The sequence below is a fragment of the Sparus aurata genome, chromosome 19, assembly GCF_900880675.1.
Source record: "Sparus aurata chromosome 19, fSpaAur1.1, whole genome shotgun sequence".
In the NCBI taxonomy this organism is placed as follows: domain Eukaryota; kingdom Metazoa; phylum Chordata; class Actinopteri; order Spariformes; family Sparidae; genus Sparus; species Sparus aurata.
Genome location: NC_044205.1, coordinates 21,942,259 through 21,958,766, shown reverse-complemented (window position 1 = coordinate 21,958,766; position 16,508 = coordinate 21,942,259). Strand labels below are relative to the sequence as shown.

Sequence of the window (16,508 nt, the reverse complement as noted above, 5' to 3'; positions counted from 1 at the left end):
AACTACTACCCCCAAAGCAAATCAAGTAAATCCAAACATTTGCACACTGTATCTTGTCGTCATTTCATCATGTATCACTTATAAACTTGGAAAGCAGGACTTATATTTCTGCTGTCATTCAGCTTGATGTGCTTGTGTTCCCTCTGAGGGCGACGGAGCCCTCGGGCTCTACAGTCTAGTGAGAAAAGGGCCCTCCATTAGCAGGAGACAATTAGCATAGCTCTATGTACACAGCTTTAGGAGACCTTTCCCCTGCGCATCTGAGTCAAGCACCTGTATTGACATTGGCAGAACACTTTGCCTCAGTGTTCAGGTCCGGCTGAGAATGAAAGCAGAGCATGTCAGTGCGCTCGCCCTCGGCAGCAGGACTTGTAAATACCTGCGAGGAGTTCAGCGGAGCTGAGAGTGGGTGTGTGATTCCGCCGTTTCTGGTGAAGACAATGATTCAATCAGCAGTTACAACACGGTGGAATTTCAAATATTGTGCTGATGTAAGATCATTAATTAGCTGTGAAAATTCATTCTTGACCTTGGGAACAGCCGTTTCAGGGTTTTATCTAGGGGAGCAACCAATTCCCCACACCAAATTGAAGATTTACTTAAAGGGGCAGCTCTTCTCTTCCTCTAATGTTTAACAAGCTCTAATGAATTCAACTTTTTCAAATCTGTTGCATAACATTTTCTTTTTCCTTCAAATTAGATTTAGATTCAATTTCAGGGAAACTGATTAGGAACTTGTGCAGCTTATTTTCAAAAATAACGGTCAGAAGGCTTCTAAAAAAGGCGAATTTAAGCTTCCTCTTGCCTTTCAGCTTTTCCACGAAATAGTCCAGAACATAACATTCAATAAAACCACAAGTTTTAGCACTTTGTTTTTCTGTTAGTGAACTTTAAAGGTGCTGGTTTGGATGGATTTTGTCTTTTGATTTCTGGGTTTGTTTTGTCAGCTGTTTCCCCCCTGTTCCTGTGTTTATGCTAAGCTAAGCTAACTAGCTTTAGCCTTGCATTTTACTGACTGTATGTGTAAGGTATCGATCTTCTCGCCTAACTCTCACCAACAAAGCAAAATTCAAATTTCCCAAAAGGACTAACGTTTCCTTTAAGGACTCCAAAAAATACAAGAATCTTCCTTAAAAATTTCCATCATGTGTAAAAGCTGACATGTGTTTATACACTGGAAAATGTGAACTCCCCAAAACAAAAAACAAAAGAGATCATATCATTTTGTGAAACCACCTGTAAACTGAACTGTCATTATGATACAAAAACTATAAACAGATCATGTATCAGCTGATTCTGGGTTCATGCAACGTGCCGTGAATCATTACGAGAACGTAGTTTTGATCGTTCCTTATAGTAAGCCAGACGTTTCCTTTGAAACCGCGCTTCAGTTTTGTGTTCCATGAAAAAGAAACTGAGTCATAATTTCATACAGCTTAGTCAGTGTTTTCCCTTGACTGGAAACAAGCCCTGCCACAGAGCACATTACAGCACCTCCCACGTCACTATTAGAGATGATGTTATCTGTGCGGTGATGATAATGTTTCTAACTGCACAACAGTGAGCTCATACGGAGACGATCTGGGGAGCCGCGCACAGTTCTTTCTTTATTTATCTGAAGATGTTTTGGAGATGATGCAGATTGAGGGAAACATTACAACATAATACACTGCTGCTTTCCTGGTGAAAACCACACATCTCCAAAACATCAGCCCTGTTTTTCAGCTCTAGTGTAGTTTCACTGTCCTTTGAAAACCACGTATCTCCAAACTTTTGTAGGATCTAAGAATAAAACAGATGGTCTTTAATCTACATGACAGAAGATTTCTCAAGGAGATTAAATAGTTATTAGTCCATGTTAATTAAGAAACAAAGATGTACCGTTTACAGAACACGTTGTTTTAGTTTTATTTCAGTTTTAATCATTTATTTCTTCATTGGTTGTTTATGTTTTATGCTTTTATTCTCTTATCTGCCCTTCTGGGTGCCTTAATGTAGTTTGTTTAGTGATTATTTTTAAGAGTTATTAGTTAAATACGTATACCTCACTAGGTGCTGTAGATTAATTTATCCTGTCTATTAGTGATGGAATGTAACTAAGTACATTTACTCAAGTACTGTACATCTCTCAAACACTGAACTGTTTACTCCACTACATTTACTTAATTTCTCTAGTTACTTACTTACTTTGCAGATAAAAGAAAACTATGTACTATAAGTATATTTTTTTACTTGTACTTTTGTTAATTTACATGTTTTGCCAGAAAATTACGTTTGATACCTGCAGTACATTTACTTTAACTCATGTTCTGCTATTAAGGGTGACTTTCACATGAATCAAAATAATATTTTAACAGGATATCTTTACTTTTACTCAAGTATTACTTCAGTCAGTATGACTTTTATCTATCTATCTATCTATCTAGTTACTAATTACTTTGCAGATAGCATGCTGCATCAAGAACTAAAGATCAATTGTTTATTTTATCTTGAATAAAACCAAGAGTACACATTATGTACCTGCATGTAAACGCATCATTGATAAACTTCTACTTGTTCTTTTGTTATTTAACTACATTTACTGCCAGATAATTACCTTTCAATCATCTATCTCTAAGATTTTTACCTAATCACACCTTGTTCTGTGTCCCGGTTATTCATTAAAAAAGGTAGTCATTAACCTAATCCAATCCAATGAACTATTACAATATTAAAGCAATGTAGTTTGATTACTCTCCGTTACTTTTGGATTACCAAACGTAAAGACGAGTATGAAGTAGCAACGTTTATCTTTGTTTTAACTTAACAAAACTTCATTTCAGTGGAATACGGTCACCTTTATTTGGATCCCAATGACGTAATCCCATTACGTGCATTACATTACTTCCCTAGAACGATGAATTTTTGTACGTGACACCAAACAACTTGATTTGATTTGACTTGATATCTGTCTGTCTGGTAATCCGACAGCAACACATTTCCTCAAACTCGCCACCAGAGGCTCTTTAAAGGCTGAAGGCTGCCTGTTATTCTTTTTTTGATTAAACGACCCATTCCCGTCATCACATTAAATGAACATTTAATCACCACGTCCCTCTCATGCAGGTAGTAGTAGGCTCGTATGTGCACGGTGACATAGGAGGACAAGGCAGGAAGCGGCGTGGGCAGCCTCCTTGTGTCACCGCCTGCGTCAGACCAGACGCCAGGAGGGAGTTTTCCACTGACGAAAAAGGCTGCGCTTCTCGGCAGTCTGCTACAGACAAGGGAAGCGCTTCAGCTGGTACGGAGCCCCGTGCGGCGGACACACGCAGACAATAGCACCGAGGAGCCGTCTATATGCGGGGATAAAGCGCCGTGTTCCTTCGTGCCATTTGGATTACCCACACTGTTATCCACATCGGCTGTTTTACCCCCCCCCCGACGCTGATTTTTGCCACTGATGGTGATCGGATACGCGAATTGGTGGTGAGTAAAAAGGGGACAGAATGGAGAGTTCGCCGCTGCTGAGGAGCTGATTGAACCAGCGTTATTTTCTCTGTGTGTGTTTCAACCCCTCAGCGCAGCAGGAGGTGGAAGCCGGAGAGTTGTTGGATGTTGTGTCGGGAGGCATTTAAATGTTTAAAGGTGGCTCCGTGTGAGGACGCTGTTGGGTGCGATCTTTGGGTAGATTTCTGGTAAAAATCCCACTTTACGCGCTGTGGCTCTGGTTAACTTGACGCTTTATTTCTGAATATTGACATGATTGGCGGCTCGCTGGAAGTGAGCTTTAACGAGCGGCTGCTTCACACACAGGTGATCACAGTCGGATAATGGCAAAGAAATATAATAATTAATCGATCCAGGCGAGATTCCAACGATCCCCTCCTTTGGCTCGCCTATCGATTTACGCATCGATCACTGATTAATCGGGTTTTTTATTTATTTTTTTGCAACTTCCACTGAAGCCTGCCTGTTCTACTTTACATCACAGCGTGTTTTTCGGCTGTGGATTCATTTCTGTGAACTGTTGATGAGGTCGGCTTTGTGTATTCGGAGTTGTTTCTCATTCACCTCAGCGGTGCTGGTGCGCCTCTTGTAACTCGAGCGACTCCTGAAGGCACTACATGTGAGCACACACAGCTGACAGGGGCTGCTGTCATTAGAATTAGCATTAATCACGAGGAATGATCGGGTCAACAGGGAGGGAGACAGACAGACAGACAGGCGGGGGGGGGGAGCGAGCAGCAGGCTGAGCTGAACGTGAACGCATCATCGAGATTTAATGATTGATTGCGCGATTGGCGAATTTAATATTTCACCTCAGCGAACCAGGTGTGGAGAATGTTGAGCGCCTTCATTGTTTGAATGGTTTTATTTCCCCCCCCCCCCCCCATGTCAGCACATGGATGTTGCCTTGACGCGTAAATGCGCGTAAATGAACATGTGCGCTCGCTCTTTTTTTATGTGATTATCTCATCAGGAGCTGCTATTAACGCGTTTAATGTGAAATGACACCAGAGTCTGAGGCTCTCGCAGAGACTCCACACTGGCTGGATCTAATCGTCTCTAGCGCGACCTCACCCGGATCATTTTTGGAATCATGTTTTCTGGAATTAGGCTACAGAGAGCTGAATGATCCTTTGTTTACAGAGAGGGAATATGGCACTTGCTGCTGTGCATTTCATTCCTCAGGAATTTGCAGAGATGTTGAATGACTCTTTCTCTGTGCTTATATAATAAATTTTTTTTTCTCCATTTTTGGCTCACAGTTCTTTTGTGCACCATGATCCTTCTGTAAACAATGATTACCATGGATGTGTTGCATATTTCTGTGACTTATAAAAAAAAAGGCGTGAAGGCAACAAAAGCCTTGCAACATTTGGAGGAATTTTCAACATCCCCATACCTCCATCTCCCCCTGTACTCGGCTAACCTTGTGGTGCCTGCAGCTGTCAGACACAGCGCTGATAAACTGGAAGATGACCACTTCCTGTGCACTGCAGTTTATGTTTCACAACCTCAGGAAGCTCACACACACTTTTAGTATCTGCCTCCCCAGCTGGGAGAAGAGGCAGCAGCAGCAGCAGTGCCGAGTTCAGACAAGGTTGTCTGTGCCTGCTTCATTTCGGTCACGCAGGATGGCCCCCACGCTTTTGTGCCTAGAGACGACTAGCGAGAGAGTGAGGAGGGGGGAGGTTCTGTGTGTGTGGAGGGGAGTCTGCTGACGGTCTCCCACACAGCAGCGGAGCAGCTCCCATCTGCTTTGTCCCTCTCTCCCAGCATTCTTCAGCGTCCCAGACTGGAGCACGACCCCTGAACCCACAACCACCTCCTCCCTTCCTCCACACACACACACACACACACACGGAAACCAAAAGCTGCATGTTTGCTGTTATGCAAAGGAATTTCTCACTTGAGTTTCTCAACTCGGCTTTCTTTTTTTTTTTCATTTCTACACACACCGGCATATGCAAATCTCTCAAAACTAATTGCATATTTGTGTTTCACTTCCTCTAGCAGTCAAACTGAATATATTTTTTAGCCGTCTCTCTTTTTGTGTAAACTACCCTGAATCGTTAAGCGGACACAGTCTGGCTCCTGAAGGCTTCCTGGCCATTCAAGTTCGGCCTGCACAGCAGATTAATGACAGCTGAGGGTATGTGAGGCGCACGTGCAAGCTAATACCCTGTCAGGTGTGGCTATAGGAAAGGTAGCTCGCCTCAGATGCCTTCTGGGAGGAAGGCCTTTCCAGTGGTTAGCAGCAGAAAACACATCTGGGTTAGATAGAGCCTGTGTTCTTCTCCCACTATTACAGCAAGAGCACTGCTGCCAAAGTGGAATTCCTGCGGTTTGGAGACATGACATTATTTATTTGTTTTGTGCAATCCTCCCTCCTTCTTCCCACTACCTCTCCTTTTTGGAATCGGCGAGTGCACGGGTCGAGGCAGCTAGGGGAACAGAATGTTTCTGTGGCACAGTCACAGCGGCGAGCTCTGGGCTTTTCAGCGAGAGAACAACAGGCTCATAGAGGAGAGGGGGAACGGGAGCAGCTCTCACCGCATTGTTCCAGCAGGTGGAGCGCTTCTGAGGAACAGCTGAGTCGAAGAAATGAGCCAGTGTTTCCCCCAGCTGTGCGGGAGCTGGAATCCAGCCCCGCCGTCAACCTTGATGGCTCTGATCAATTACCTCCGTGTTCTCGGTGACAAGAGCTGGAAGTGAGAGGTGCGATAGCTCGAAGCCTAGAGGCGAGGGGGGGGGGTTTGTTGGACGGCCTGCCCAGACACGCTTGCACACACGCAGGAAGACTCCCAGGCTCATCATTATCACATTTTATGAGCACTCAACTTGCTCAGTCAGTCATTCAGACACTGCACAGGGTTGTCAGTGTGCCGTGTAAACGCTCTCGGCTGGCCAAGTTTAGTGCAACTTGTCGCTCCCACCCACGCTGTTATCAGCCGCAAAGGGGCTGAAACATTCAGCGTAAGGGGGCAAAGTCAACTGTGACTTGTCCTGTTGGGCAGATGGAGGCAGTTCAAACAAGCTCATGGGGGATGTCAGAGATGCAACATTCACATCTCTTCTCATGATATTTTTTTTTGTGTTTCTAAATCATTTTTTTGGAGCTCATCTCTTTCTGCACTGGGAGGGCTAAATATGAAGGTAGTGATCGTTCAATCTTCACATCTTCTTTTTACAAACAACCCTGTAAAGTGAAAGGTGGAGCAAGTTGCAGCCGAACGGTCTCACAAGTGATTGACTCAACCTAAACTTTTTAACATTTCGAACATCCTCCCCTGTTTGAATAATTTAACAATCCCTAATAAGAACTTGAGTAGCTGTCTGCAGATAAAACAGAAATGAATTGGGATTCCGAAGTCATATTAGCAGCCTGTAGCTGCATGTATCAAGATAATCTCATTCGGCTGACATAGTTATGCATCTGACTCGAGCAGTGTAGTGCTTCTGGTGACAAATCTCCTCGCCTGAGATTTATCTTCCCAACTCCGTGACAACTGGCTGGGGAGCACCTCGGCGGATGCGTCCTTTATCTGCCTGCCTGTGTGCGGTTGATGGAATGACAGTGATGCATAATTTAGTGCGCGTTGAAAACATGCTGTGCTCCCTCCCTGGCTCGGCTGTCCGATCACATCCATTCTCCATTTAGAGCAGACATTCGCAGGCGCTGCCTTTCTCGAGGAGCCCAGGCTCTGAATTCTCCACTTTTATCTTTTGTTCTTTTTTTTTTTTTCCTTCTTTTCCTCCCTCCCTCCACTCCTTTTTGCAAATGAGTCATTGCACGATTGTTGTCTTTTTAGCCCCAGTCCCTTGTTCCGCGCTCTCTTCTTGCTCTCCTGGCCTTGTTCTCTGGGTGCAGCGGCGGCTGAGAAGCTCCAGATTGACTACAAGCCGTCCCCTTGCCAGGATTAACCTCTCGCCATTGTTTCTGCCCGTTGAACAGGATTAACAAATCAATGTGTCAGGTAGACTGCAGTCAAGAGACAATGACCCAGTTCTGACACCACTGCCCCCCCACCTCTCTCCCTTCTCCACCCCCTTCTGCCTCACTGCAGCTTTTAATTAAAAAGACTTTGCTTAGCTGGCGCTATGCACTCCCTTGAGGATGCCTCGCAGCTTTGTTTTCATTTTTTTTCACAGTGAAAAGGGGGGGGGGGGGTTTGGTGGTATGGCAAAAATGTAAGGTGCACGCTTCCTCTCCTTTCTCGCGTGGCGTTCCGAACACACTTGTTGTCTGATCAGTGCACAACACGAGCAACAGACGCTGCGCCCAGGTGTTCCTCAATCGTTTCAAGGCAAATCCCATGATGTGATGATATTAGAGGCCGCGAGAGGCGCCGGGAGATTATTTCCCACTCGACTTAGTTAAGGCTGGGAAATAAGCAGCTGGTCACAGTTCGAAGGAAGCCTTTTTTTTTCTCTTTTTTTTTTGTTGCATACTCTAGATGAGGCGGCTTGACCTATCGCAAGGTGATTCATTCATCATACGTACTCTGGGGACGGCAATGTCTGACTGCAGCAGGAACAGTAACCCCGTTTACAGCTGCAAAGCCGCCCCCATCACCCGTACGAAGGTGTCAGCCTCCTGCCCTTGACTCTGTCTTCGCTTTTATCCTTGTCAAAAAAGGCAGCATTGCTTTTGCATAATTGCTCCCGGTTGGAGGCTGAATTGACCCTCTCCCCGTATACCTGCTCAGGCTGTTCCTACGAGTGCTGACACTTGCATAACACCCTGATAAGACAAACCAGGCGTGCAGCAGGTCACACATGGAGTGAAGGTCTCTCGCCATTGCAGGATCTGTGCTCGTGACGTGTCCTGCCTTTGACACACGTCCTCTGAGGAGCAGCGGTCACAAATTAGCCTCTTGGCGGAACAGCATGTTCAGTCAACTAATTGACATGTTTGGGACATAAATGTAACTCGTTTATAAGCTCCCGACTCTTTAATTAACTGAAAGAAATCTATGAAAAGAAAACAGAAAAGTGCAAAAGTGACTTTTGAACGTTCGTCATAAACATTCTCACATGATCATAGGTATTACCAAGCAAATATTTGCGCAAACGCCGCTAAAAATACCCGACGATTGAAATGCATCCGCGGCAGGCTCGAGTTGTAGCAGCTGCGAGTGATTTGGCCGCGACTCCGAAGACAGTAAACAGTTTGATGGTGAAATGATCGCCTTTTATGCGTAAAGTAAAAGCCTCCTTTCCCATTCCACATCATGGAAGGGAGTGTCTGCGCTGGAGCCGAGCCCAGTCCCGTCTCTCCCCCCTCTACCCTCACTTCCTTCCTCCCTCCCTCCACTCCTCCATCCCTCCTTGTTTAAGTTAGGAAGAGCTCGGCCCACGGACTGTGACGATGGCCTGTCTTGTCGGGCGCTCACCCGTCGCCTTGCAACTTCCCAGAAGTTGTGAAGATTCCCTGTTGTTTGTCAGAGCGACGTGACGCAATTATGTCCCGTCGCCGTAAAACACAGCCCCAGTGAACCTTCCTTCCCTCCAAACGTGTTCATCTTTCATGTCATGCCTTTTCTCTGTTCTGAGGAGACGAGAGTTTTGTTTGCTCAAGCTATGAGAGAATTACTCATTTTCTAAGGAGTTTTCCGGAGATGGCAGGCGATATTTTTGAAGACTGGAGCGTGAATGGCATCCCCCTCCTCCCGTGAACCGGCGGTCATCTTTTCTCTCCCGTCTCTGCCTGTCTGCCCGTGTGTCTCTCTCAAAGGATTGATTGTTTTTATCGCTGAAGCAGCAGCTTCTCTCACGGGAGCCCTGGAAGAATACATGCAGGAGTTGCATAACAAAACATCTTTGAGCATGCACAGCCGTGCATATTTACTACGAGGACCGTGCGCGCATGTTAAACAGGGTAGGTGGCTGCGTTAGGTGGGCTGCCTTAAGGGTGTGATGCAGAATTAAATGTCTACGGTGGGATGATTTGGTCACCTCTGCGCTCGCCCCCTCTCTCTAATCAATGTATTTTCAGAGCTGATGGGATTCGGAGGAGGGTGAAGGGTCCAGTAATTGTTGACTTATGCGAATAGGCCTGATTGATTGCTTCCTGTGCCATGGCTTATTTCCCCTCTCAGCTGAGTGCAGCATGAGATCGGGATGCACACGGTCTCACATGGCTGAGCGCAGGGCTCGGAACAAGGCCGTGTGTGTACAATGGCTTCCGGTGCAGCATGGTTCGAGCAGCGTTACACCGGCAGATACTTTACATTCATGTGACAAAACTTGAATCCTTTAGCGATCAAAGCTGTTAAAATAAGCATGAATAATTTACTAAAAAGCGTCTCCGTCTCTGCTCTTTCTCCCGCAGATTGTTCGCGCTGACGCCATGAGTGGGCTTCTCAAGAGGAAGTTTGAGGAGGTGGATGAGGACCCATGCTACTCCTCACCCTCCTCCCTCTCCTCTGCCTGCTCGGGCTGGGACTCGGAGGGGGAGAGCTGCTACTCGGACACCCTGGATTCCACTCCCAGCAACCCCAGCTCCCCGGCAACAAATTTCAACAGTGAGTGTCCTCTTCCAGTGATGATAAATCATAGAAAGAGCTGATGGTACACGCTTTTTAATGCGCTCTCTCGCCTTGTCTTTACGGCTCCGCGGAGGCCCTGATAACAAACCCATAAAAATGGGGGAGAGTTAAGGAATTTAGGCAGCTGGCAGCCCATGAAACATTTCACAGAAATGATTTCAGACTTCTGCAATGAATACCCCTTTTGATTTCATGCCCTGAAGCTGCAAAATGGCTAATCGCATTATGCAGTGGCTGCTCACCTTGGCACCGTATCCACCTTCTTCCCAGAGCTACGCAGACAGACAGACAGACCAGACCGCCTCACCTATGGCGGAGAGGTGTGGGCCGAACGGCTTCGGGGTGTTTCTGTCTGGACCTGGGTGCGTCTGCTGGCCTTCCAGGCACCGGTCGGGGCTGGAGAGGGATTGTAGAGCGGGGGAGAAGGGCAAACAGTTGTGAGGTTTCCAGGATGGTGAGGCAGGGAGCCAGGAAGAGAAGCGTGGCAGGTTGCCAAGGCTGGGAACACACAGAGCCTTGTCTGAAGCCCGGGCATGCACCCAGCACAGGTGCTGAAAGAGGCTGGGTGAAGGGATACAAAAAAGGAGGGGTTGGCCAATCAAGAAAAGAAGGCATGCAAACACGTCGAGAAGAGCAGATTGTGCAGACCATTATAAATCCGGTGTTTGTGTTGGACTGAAAGTGGCCTGCCATTGTGAAGCGAAAGGGGGGGGAGCCAGTAAAGCTATCCCATTTAGAAGCAGCAGAGAAGGTGTCATTTGTCTCCTCAGGGTGTCATAAGCCCGACTGGATTTGATGGATGAGAAGCTGAAACTGGCAGTTCCTTTCATCTGTATTACCCCTAGCGGCAGAATAGACGACACAGTGAGGCTGTTGTCTGTACCTGCACGGGGCTAAAAGGTTGCTCCAGTTATCAGATTTCCCCAGTTTTGACTTCTGCGACTTTTGCGGCCAGCCATTCGGGGTGTGTCCCCAGAAAGCTCCTCGGCTGAGAAATTGTGCAAGGAATTCCCCACCGCACAATAAAGGTAATGCTCAACACATGTGGAGCACCAGCATCCTTTCTCTGCTCAGAGAAACATCGGCTCCGGCGGCTCGAGCAGAGGAAAAAGTTGCTTGTCTTCTTGCTGAATATTCCTGGGCCGAGGAAGTGGAATTTATAATAAAGCTGGAATAGTTGTTGGACTCGTTCCCACATGTGGTTCCACTCTGATTCCCATATGGTTTTATTGTGTTTGTCTGGGTATAGAAAGATGACTGGTCGCTGTGGGTCCTGAATGTTTTTACCAGAGAGAAGACCTTTGACTCCTCTCAGTCAACCGGCCCGTTTGTAGAGATTTTCAGCTTGCAGGACAACCAGGGTGGGCAGCTTTTTTATTTCTGTCCTGAGAGTTACACTTCCACCCTCCACCTCTTCCGGAAGCCCCGAGCATTTATTCACCAGTTTGTGATCCTGGCAGCTCTGCTTCCTCCACTGTGTCGGCCGCCACAGAGGGGAAATTCCTGGGCTGGGTGTTTTTTTTGTTTTTTTTTCTTCTGTTGCATGGTGAGAAAGAAGGCTGAATGGATTTGTGGTAGTTTAGGTTTCACTTTACAGGATGCAAGCGTGTTGGACTCTTGTTAGCAGTGTCTTTTAATTGGGTACATGATAAGGCTCAGTTGAGGACTAGGGCAATGAATCAGAGGGGTGTCCTTTTACAGTCTGTTCAGCAGGGTTTGCACACATCTAAAGACCCTCAAGCGGCGGGGCATTATGCCATCTAGTGGCACATAAAAGCAACTGCTGCAGCTCAAAAGGATTCTGTGCAAAACCATCCAACCCTTATCTCCTTCTTGGATAAGGTGAGTCTAAACGTACTCTGTCTTCATCCACAGCAACATCCATCCTAAAGAAATCCAAGAGAGCGCGGCGAGGCAACGTGACGTTTGACCAGGTGACGGTGTTCTTCTTCCCACGGTGCCAGGGATTCACCAGTGTTCCCAGTCGGGGAGGATGCACTCTGGGCATGATGCATCGCCACAGCGTCCTCCGCACGTACACGCTCGCCGAGTTTGCCGTGGAGCAGCGGCTCCTGCGCCGGGAAAAATTCCTCAACAGACTCAGGGAGGAGAAGCTGGAGGCTCTCAAACTGAAGGTGAGCGGACTTTCCACTATGTGTGTGAAATAATCAGCCAAATTTCAGTGCGACAGTTAATCATTTGATGCCTTTCGTTCTCTCCAGCTGACTAAGAATGGAACCCAAGAGAACGAGGAGGCGGAGAAGCTCACCGTGGACGACATCCCCGAGCAGGACATCGACATCAGTGGAACCAACTTGGAGGAGGGATCATTCCTCCAGCCTTACCCGCCGAAACGTCGCTACGCACTGCTCAAAGAGGCCGGTGTGAAGAAGATCGACAAGGAGGAGAAGAGGCAGCTGCATGAGCTGAGGATCTCCAGGGAGAACTGCGGTTGCGACTGTCAGGGCTTCTGCGAGCCTGAGACATGTAGCTGCAGCCTGGCAGGCATCAAATGCCAGGTAAGAGCTGAAAAGAGGTTCAACGATACGGGCTTTGAGATCACAACACAGATGCGACTCTACTTATGTGCATTTTACAAGTAATTTAACAACTTCCTTTTTACTTCTGACAGATGGATCATTCCTCTTTCCCATGTGGCTGCACCAAGGACGGCTGTGGAAACACAGAGGGCCGCATCGAGTTCAACTCCACCAGGGTACAGACGCATTACATCCACACTATCATGAAGCTGGAGCTGGAGAAGAGGCTGGAGGAGCAGTCGAGCACAGAGGAGGAGGAGGAGGAGAACGCAACCTCCCTACCAGCAGTGCCCTCCTTCCCCTTAAACTCCCAACTGCCGGCAGCTGGAGAGAACAGTTGCAGCAGCGATATGACAGACTCAGACTCTTCAGGTCAGAGTGAGGACTCCGAGGTGGGCGAGGGCCTGTGCCAGCATCGCACCCCTTTGGATGTCGATGAAAAAGGCCTGAGCCGCATTCTCAGTTTTAGCGACGCAGAGAACTGCTCGAGAAGTAGCCGGGATGGTGGAGAGCGTAAAGACATGTGCTGCCAAGATCAGCGGCAGGAACAACAGCTGCCGTCTACGGAGGCTTTTAGTAGCTTTAGCATGGTGGACTTTGCTGACGAGAATGACAATATAGACGCTGCACTGTTGGATCACACAGACAATCGAGCAACAGCCATCTCAGAACTTTTGGATGAGAATGCCAACCAGGGTAACGCCCTATTCCATAGCAGTAGTGTGCCACGCACGCCCTCCCCCACCGTCGATCGCTCTGCGAGCTACAACATGGACCTGAGCCTCTCCTCAGAGTCAGATCTGGAGTTCTTCGATGGCTTCCCTTGCTTGGGGCCCAGCTCGCTCTACAACTCCCTGAAGGAGTACGAACACATGGACAACTTTTTTCAGTTTCAGTTGCCTAGTTACCCAAGCCTCCCTCCGGCGAGTGACCCAGGGACCTGCCTCCTGGAGTCACTGATTGGCCTTTCAGAATCCGTCCCAGAACCCCCCGCCACATTTACAGACAATCAGCTGTTGGAGGAAGCCATGAAATTGTCTGTGATGGAGTCTGTGAAAGTTTGACGAAACGTGAAAATGCGTGGACAGTGCAAGGAAAAAAAAAGAGGGGTTTGGGAGAGGACTGAACATGCACATAAGAAGTGATTTGGGAGGAAGCTGTGATTTCCCTTTTGCCTAATAAATGTTCAAATTCCAGACTTGCCTTCAAAACGTTAGCAAAGCAGTTTGGGAATATTGCTGTGTGGAGATGGCAGCTAGTGTTAAAAGTGACAAAATAAAAAAAAAACTAGAGATCAATTTGGCTTGCAGGCCCATAGAAACCAATGATGGCTCTCAATTCCTAAGAAAGCTCTTTTAACCAAACCAAGATCACCAACCATATGCTAGACAGGAATCAACCTTAACCTGGGGCCAGGTTGGGAATCTCAACACAGCTGAATGTGCACCTCAGGGATTTTTTCTAGCTTTCTAGCTTTTGGAGGCAATGTATGGTGACCATTGCTGTGATGGCCTTCACATGAAACCCGAGTCAAATCACAACAAAGCCCTGTTCATGTCCTCCCTTTGACTTGAGTAGGTAGGGTCCTCCCTGTGTTGAATCCTGAAGCTAGTGGACTCTTTCTCCTCAAGATCTCTCCCAAGGGTCTTATATGGTACAAAATAAAAAAAATAAATCCCTCTAAAAGCTCCTCGATCAGCACTTTATCTGTGAAAAAAATACATAGTTATGTATGAATAGGCATTGTTTTGGTTGTATGGGGTCGATTCAACAGTCAACGCTAAATTATGGAGTTCCTTATTTATGAGCCGGGTAACTAGAAAATAATGCTCATACCATTAAAAGCTGTAGCTGTATTGTCTTTTATTACTTTTGTTTTAAATTATTTCCTTTCATGATTTTATTTGTATTTATTTCAGATAAAAGCCTACATTCACTCAAGAAGCACTGTGGTTTGATATTTTTCACCTGAAAGTGCAATCTTCCTTTTTCCTTTTTTTTTTTTCCATATCACATTTATGCGTTGCTATGGGAAACGGGACCACAAGTCCATCAGAAAGTATTTAATATCTATTCTCTTATACCTTTAACTTTTATTTCCTTTTATTTTGGTAACTTATTATGTCATCATTTCATTAGTTATTTAATTTAAGACATTTTTGGCAATAAAATGGGGTGTTGTGAAGTTTACTGGATGTGCCTGCTTATCAGGGGAGCCATGCCTGCCGACGGCGTGTGCACAGTGCTTCCATTTAAGCTTTGGGACTGAAAACTGTGGAATCTCCCTAATCACTGAAACTAAATTATGGGTCTATTGTATCGCTGCCTATAATGTAACCATAGAAAATTACACTAATATTTTGTAACTAATTTATGTAGGTTGACAAATGAATTCTAATCACTGACAAATTGAATATTTTATTAAGAAAGCGAAATGAGTAATTTTCAATCCGGGACAACCTTTGTAATATATGAATTATAGAGAAATGTTATACTTATGAAGGTGATCGCTCTCTAGCATTCTGAAGTATTTTTCATAGGCAGTCTTATGGTTTGATATTTTAGCAAAATGCCACTAAAAAAAAGTAAGTAAATTGCAAAGATCAATTTGATTGTATTCTGAATTTTTTGGAAGTCTGTGACTTGGGTTGCATTATGTTATAAATGACACATGTAAAGGGGCTTTTGTGGATAAGAACTGCATATATTATACAATTCCTATCGCACACAAACCCTGAAAAATTGAAGAGTTGCCTCGTTAATTAAAGAACAAGACCTTTCGAAGGTGATTCCGCTGTCACCTGTGTGAGGACACTAGAGAGTTGATGTACATATCTCACCCTTTCTACAGCTGTTTCAACAGCCTTTCTGGACCCTTTAGAAATTATGCATGCAGGTCCTGTTTGTTAAAACTTGTTCTGATTAATTGTATACTTTGAAAAGTGCTGAGTGCACATTGGAAATGTATTATTCGCTTTTTGCCTTTTTGATTACTTTGAAAATCCATCCGATATATGTTCATACGCCATGAAGAGGGCACTGATTTTTGCAAGCAAAACATCTGTTTCTCTTGTACAAAAACATCAATTCTCATGAAGAAATGGCAACAGTGAGTGTTTATCAATGTAATGTATTACAGTACAGCTTTTTTAAATTTTATTTTCAAAGAAACGTGTCTTACTTTTTGCCTTTTGTGTTGTACATATTTCTGCTTGAATGGTCCTGCAGAGCAAACAAAGCTGCTTTATTTTTTACATATTCACACTTTAACCTGCTGTTCAAAAAACAGTTTCTTTCATCTTAGCCATTTTGACAGCCTGTCCCTCCAAATAATAATAAAAAAAAAACATTTTCTAAATGCTTGACTCTGTTGTTTGTCACATCCTAATTTGTTATTATTATAATTTCTTCCCTTCCATCAGTGTTTTATAGGGTCTTGTGCATGTAAAAGATCTTGAAAGTTAAATGTTAAGCAGAAAACACTGCTCCTGAACACCTCGTCAGTAGTACCACCTTTAATTCCATGACTTTGTGTCATCATACTACTTCACTGTATAACATATTTGTATGATTTATGCCTAGCATCTTGTTCGGCACATGATAATTAATTCTGCTCAGCTTCTCTGGTGGTGTTGTAAGCAGTGCTGGCACAGGCATGACTGAGCTGACCAATCAAAAGAGAGTATTCACTAGGGGGGCCTAAGACTGCTGAAACAAAGCTGTTTGCAACATAGGGCGGACATAGTACTGCAGCAGTGGACAGAATGAGAAAACAGAGGTGTTTTTGAGTATTAAAGATGCAATATGTAAGAATTGTAGTTTTATAAAATCCCATATCAACTTAAATTATAAAGCAAATGCTCTGAAAATGGAGTTTCAACATTATTACATTGATATAAAATGCTGCAGAGATATCTACTGAAGTTAGCATGCT

General features: G+C 45.3%; 1 protein-coding gene across 1 annotated transcript; it reads left to right on the top strand.

Moving 5' to 3' along the window:
• Window positions 1-3,118: 3,118 nt before the first annotated feature.
• Window positions 3,119-15,932, top strand: csrnp1b (cysteine-serine-rich nuclear protein 1b). Its single transcript, XM_030398586.1, has 5 exons — window positions 3,119-3,465; window positions 9,818-10,010; window positions 11,910-12,169; window positions 12,257-12,553; window positions 12,667-15,932. The coding sequence occupies exons 2-5, from the start codon at window positions 9,836-9,838 to the stop codon at window positions 13,636-13,638; spliced, it is 1,704 nt and encodes a 567-aa protein (XP_030254446.1). The 5' UTR covers window positions 3,119-3,465; window positions 9,818-9,835; the 3' UTR covers window positions 13,639-15,932.
• The last annotated feature ends 576 nt before the right edge of the window (window positions 15,933-16,508 follow it).

What these genes read in the sequence shown, in the direction of transcription:
- csrnp1b (XM_030398586.1), top strand. Translation starts at nt 9,836, where the DNA reads ATGAGTGGGCTTCTCAAGAGGAAGTTTGAGGAGGTGGATGAGGACCCA. An exon ending in CCCGGCAACAAATTTCAACA is followed by an intron (nt 10,011 to 11,909) that starts GTGAGTGTCCTC and finishes CTTCATCCACAG; the next exon opens with CAACATCCATCCTAAAGAAA. An exon ending in TGGCAGGCATCAAATGCCAG is followed by an intron (nt 12,554 to 12,666) that starts GTAAGAGCTGAA and finishes TACTTCTGACAG; the next exon opens with ATGGATCATTCCTCTTTCCC.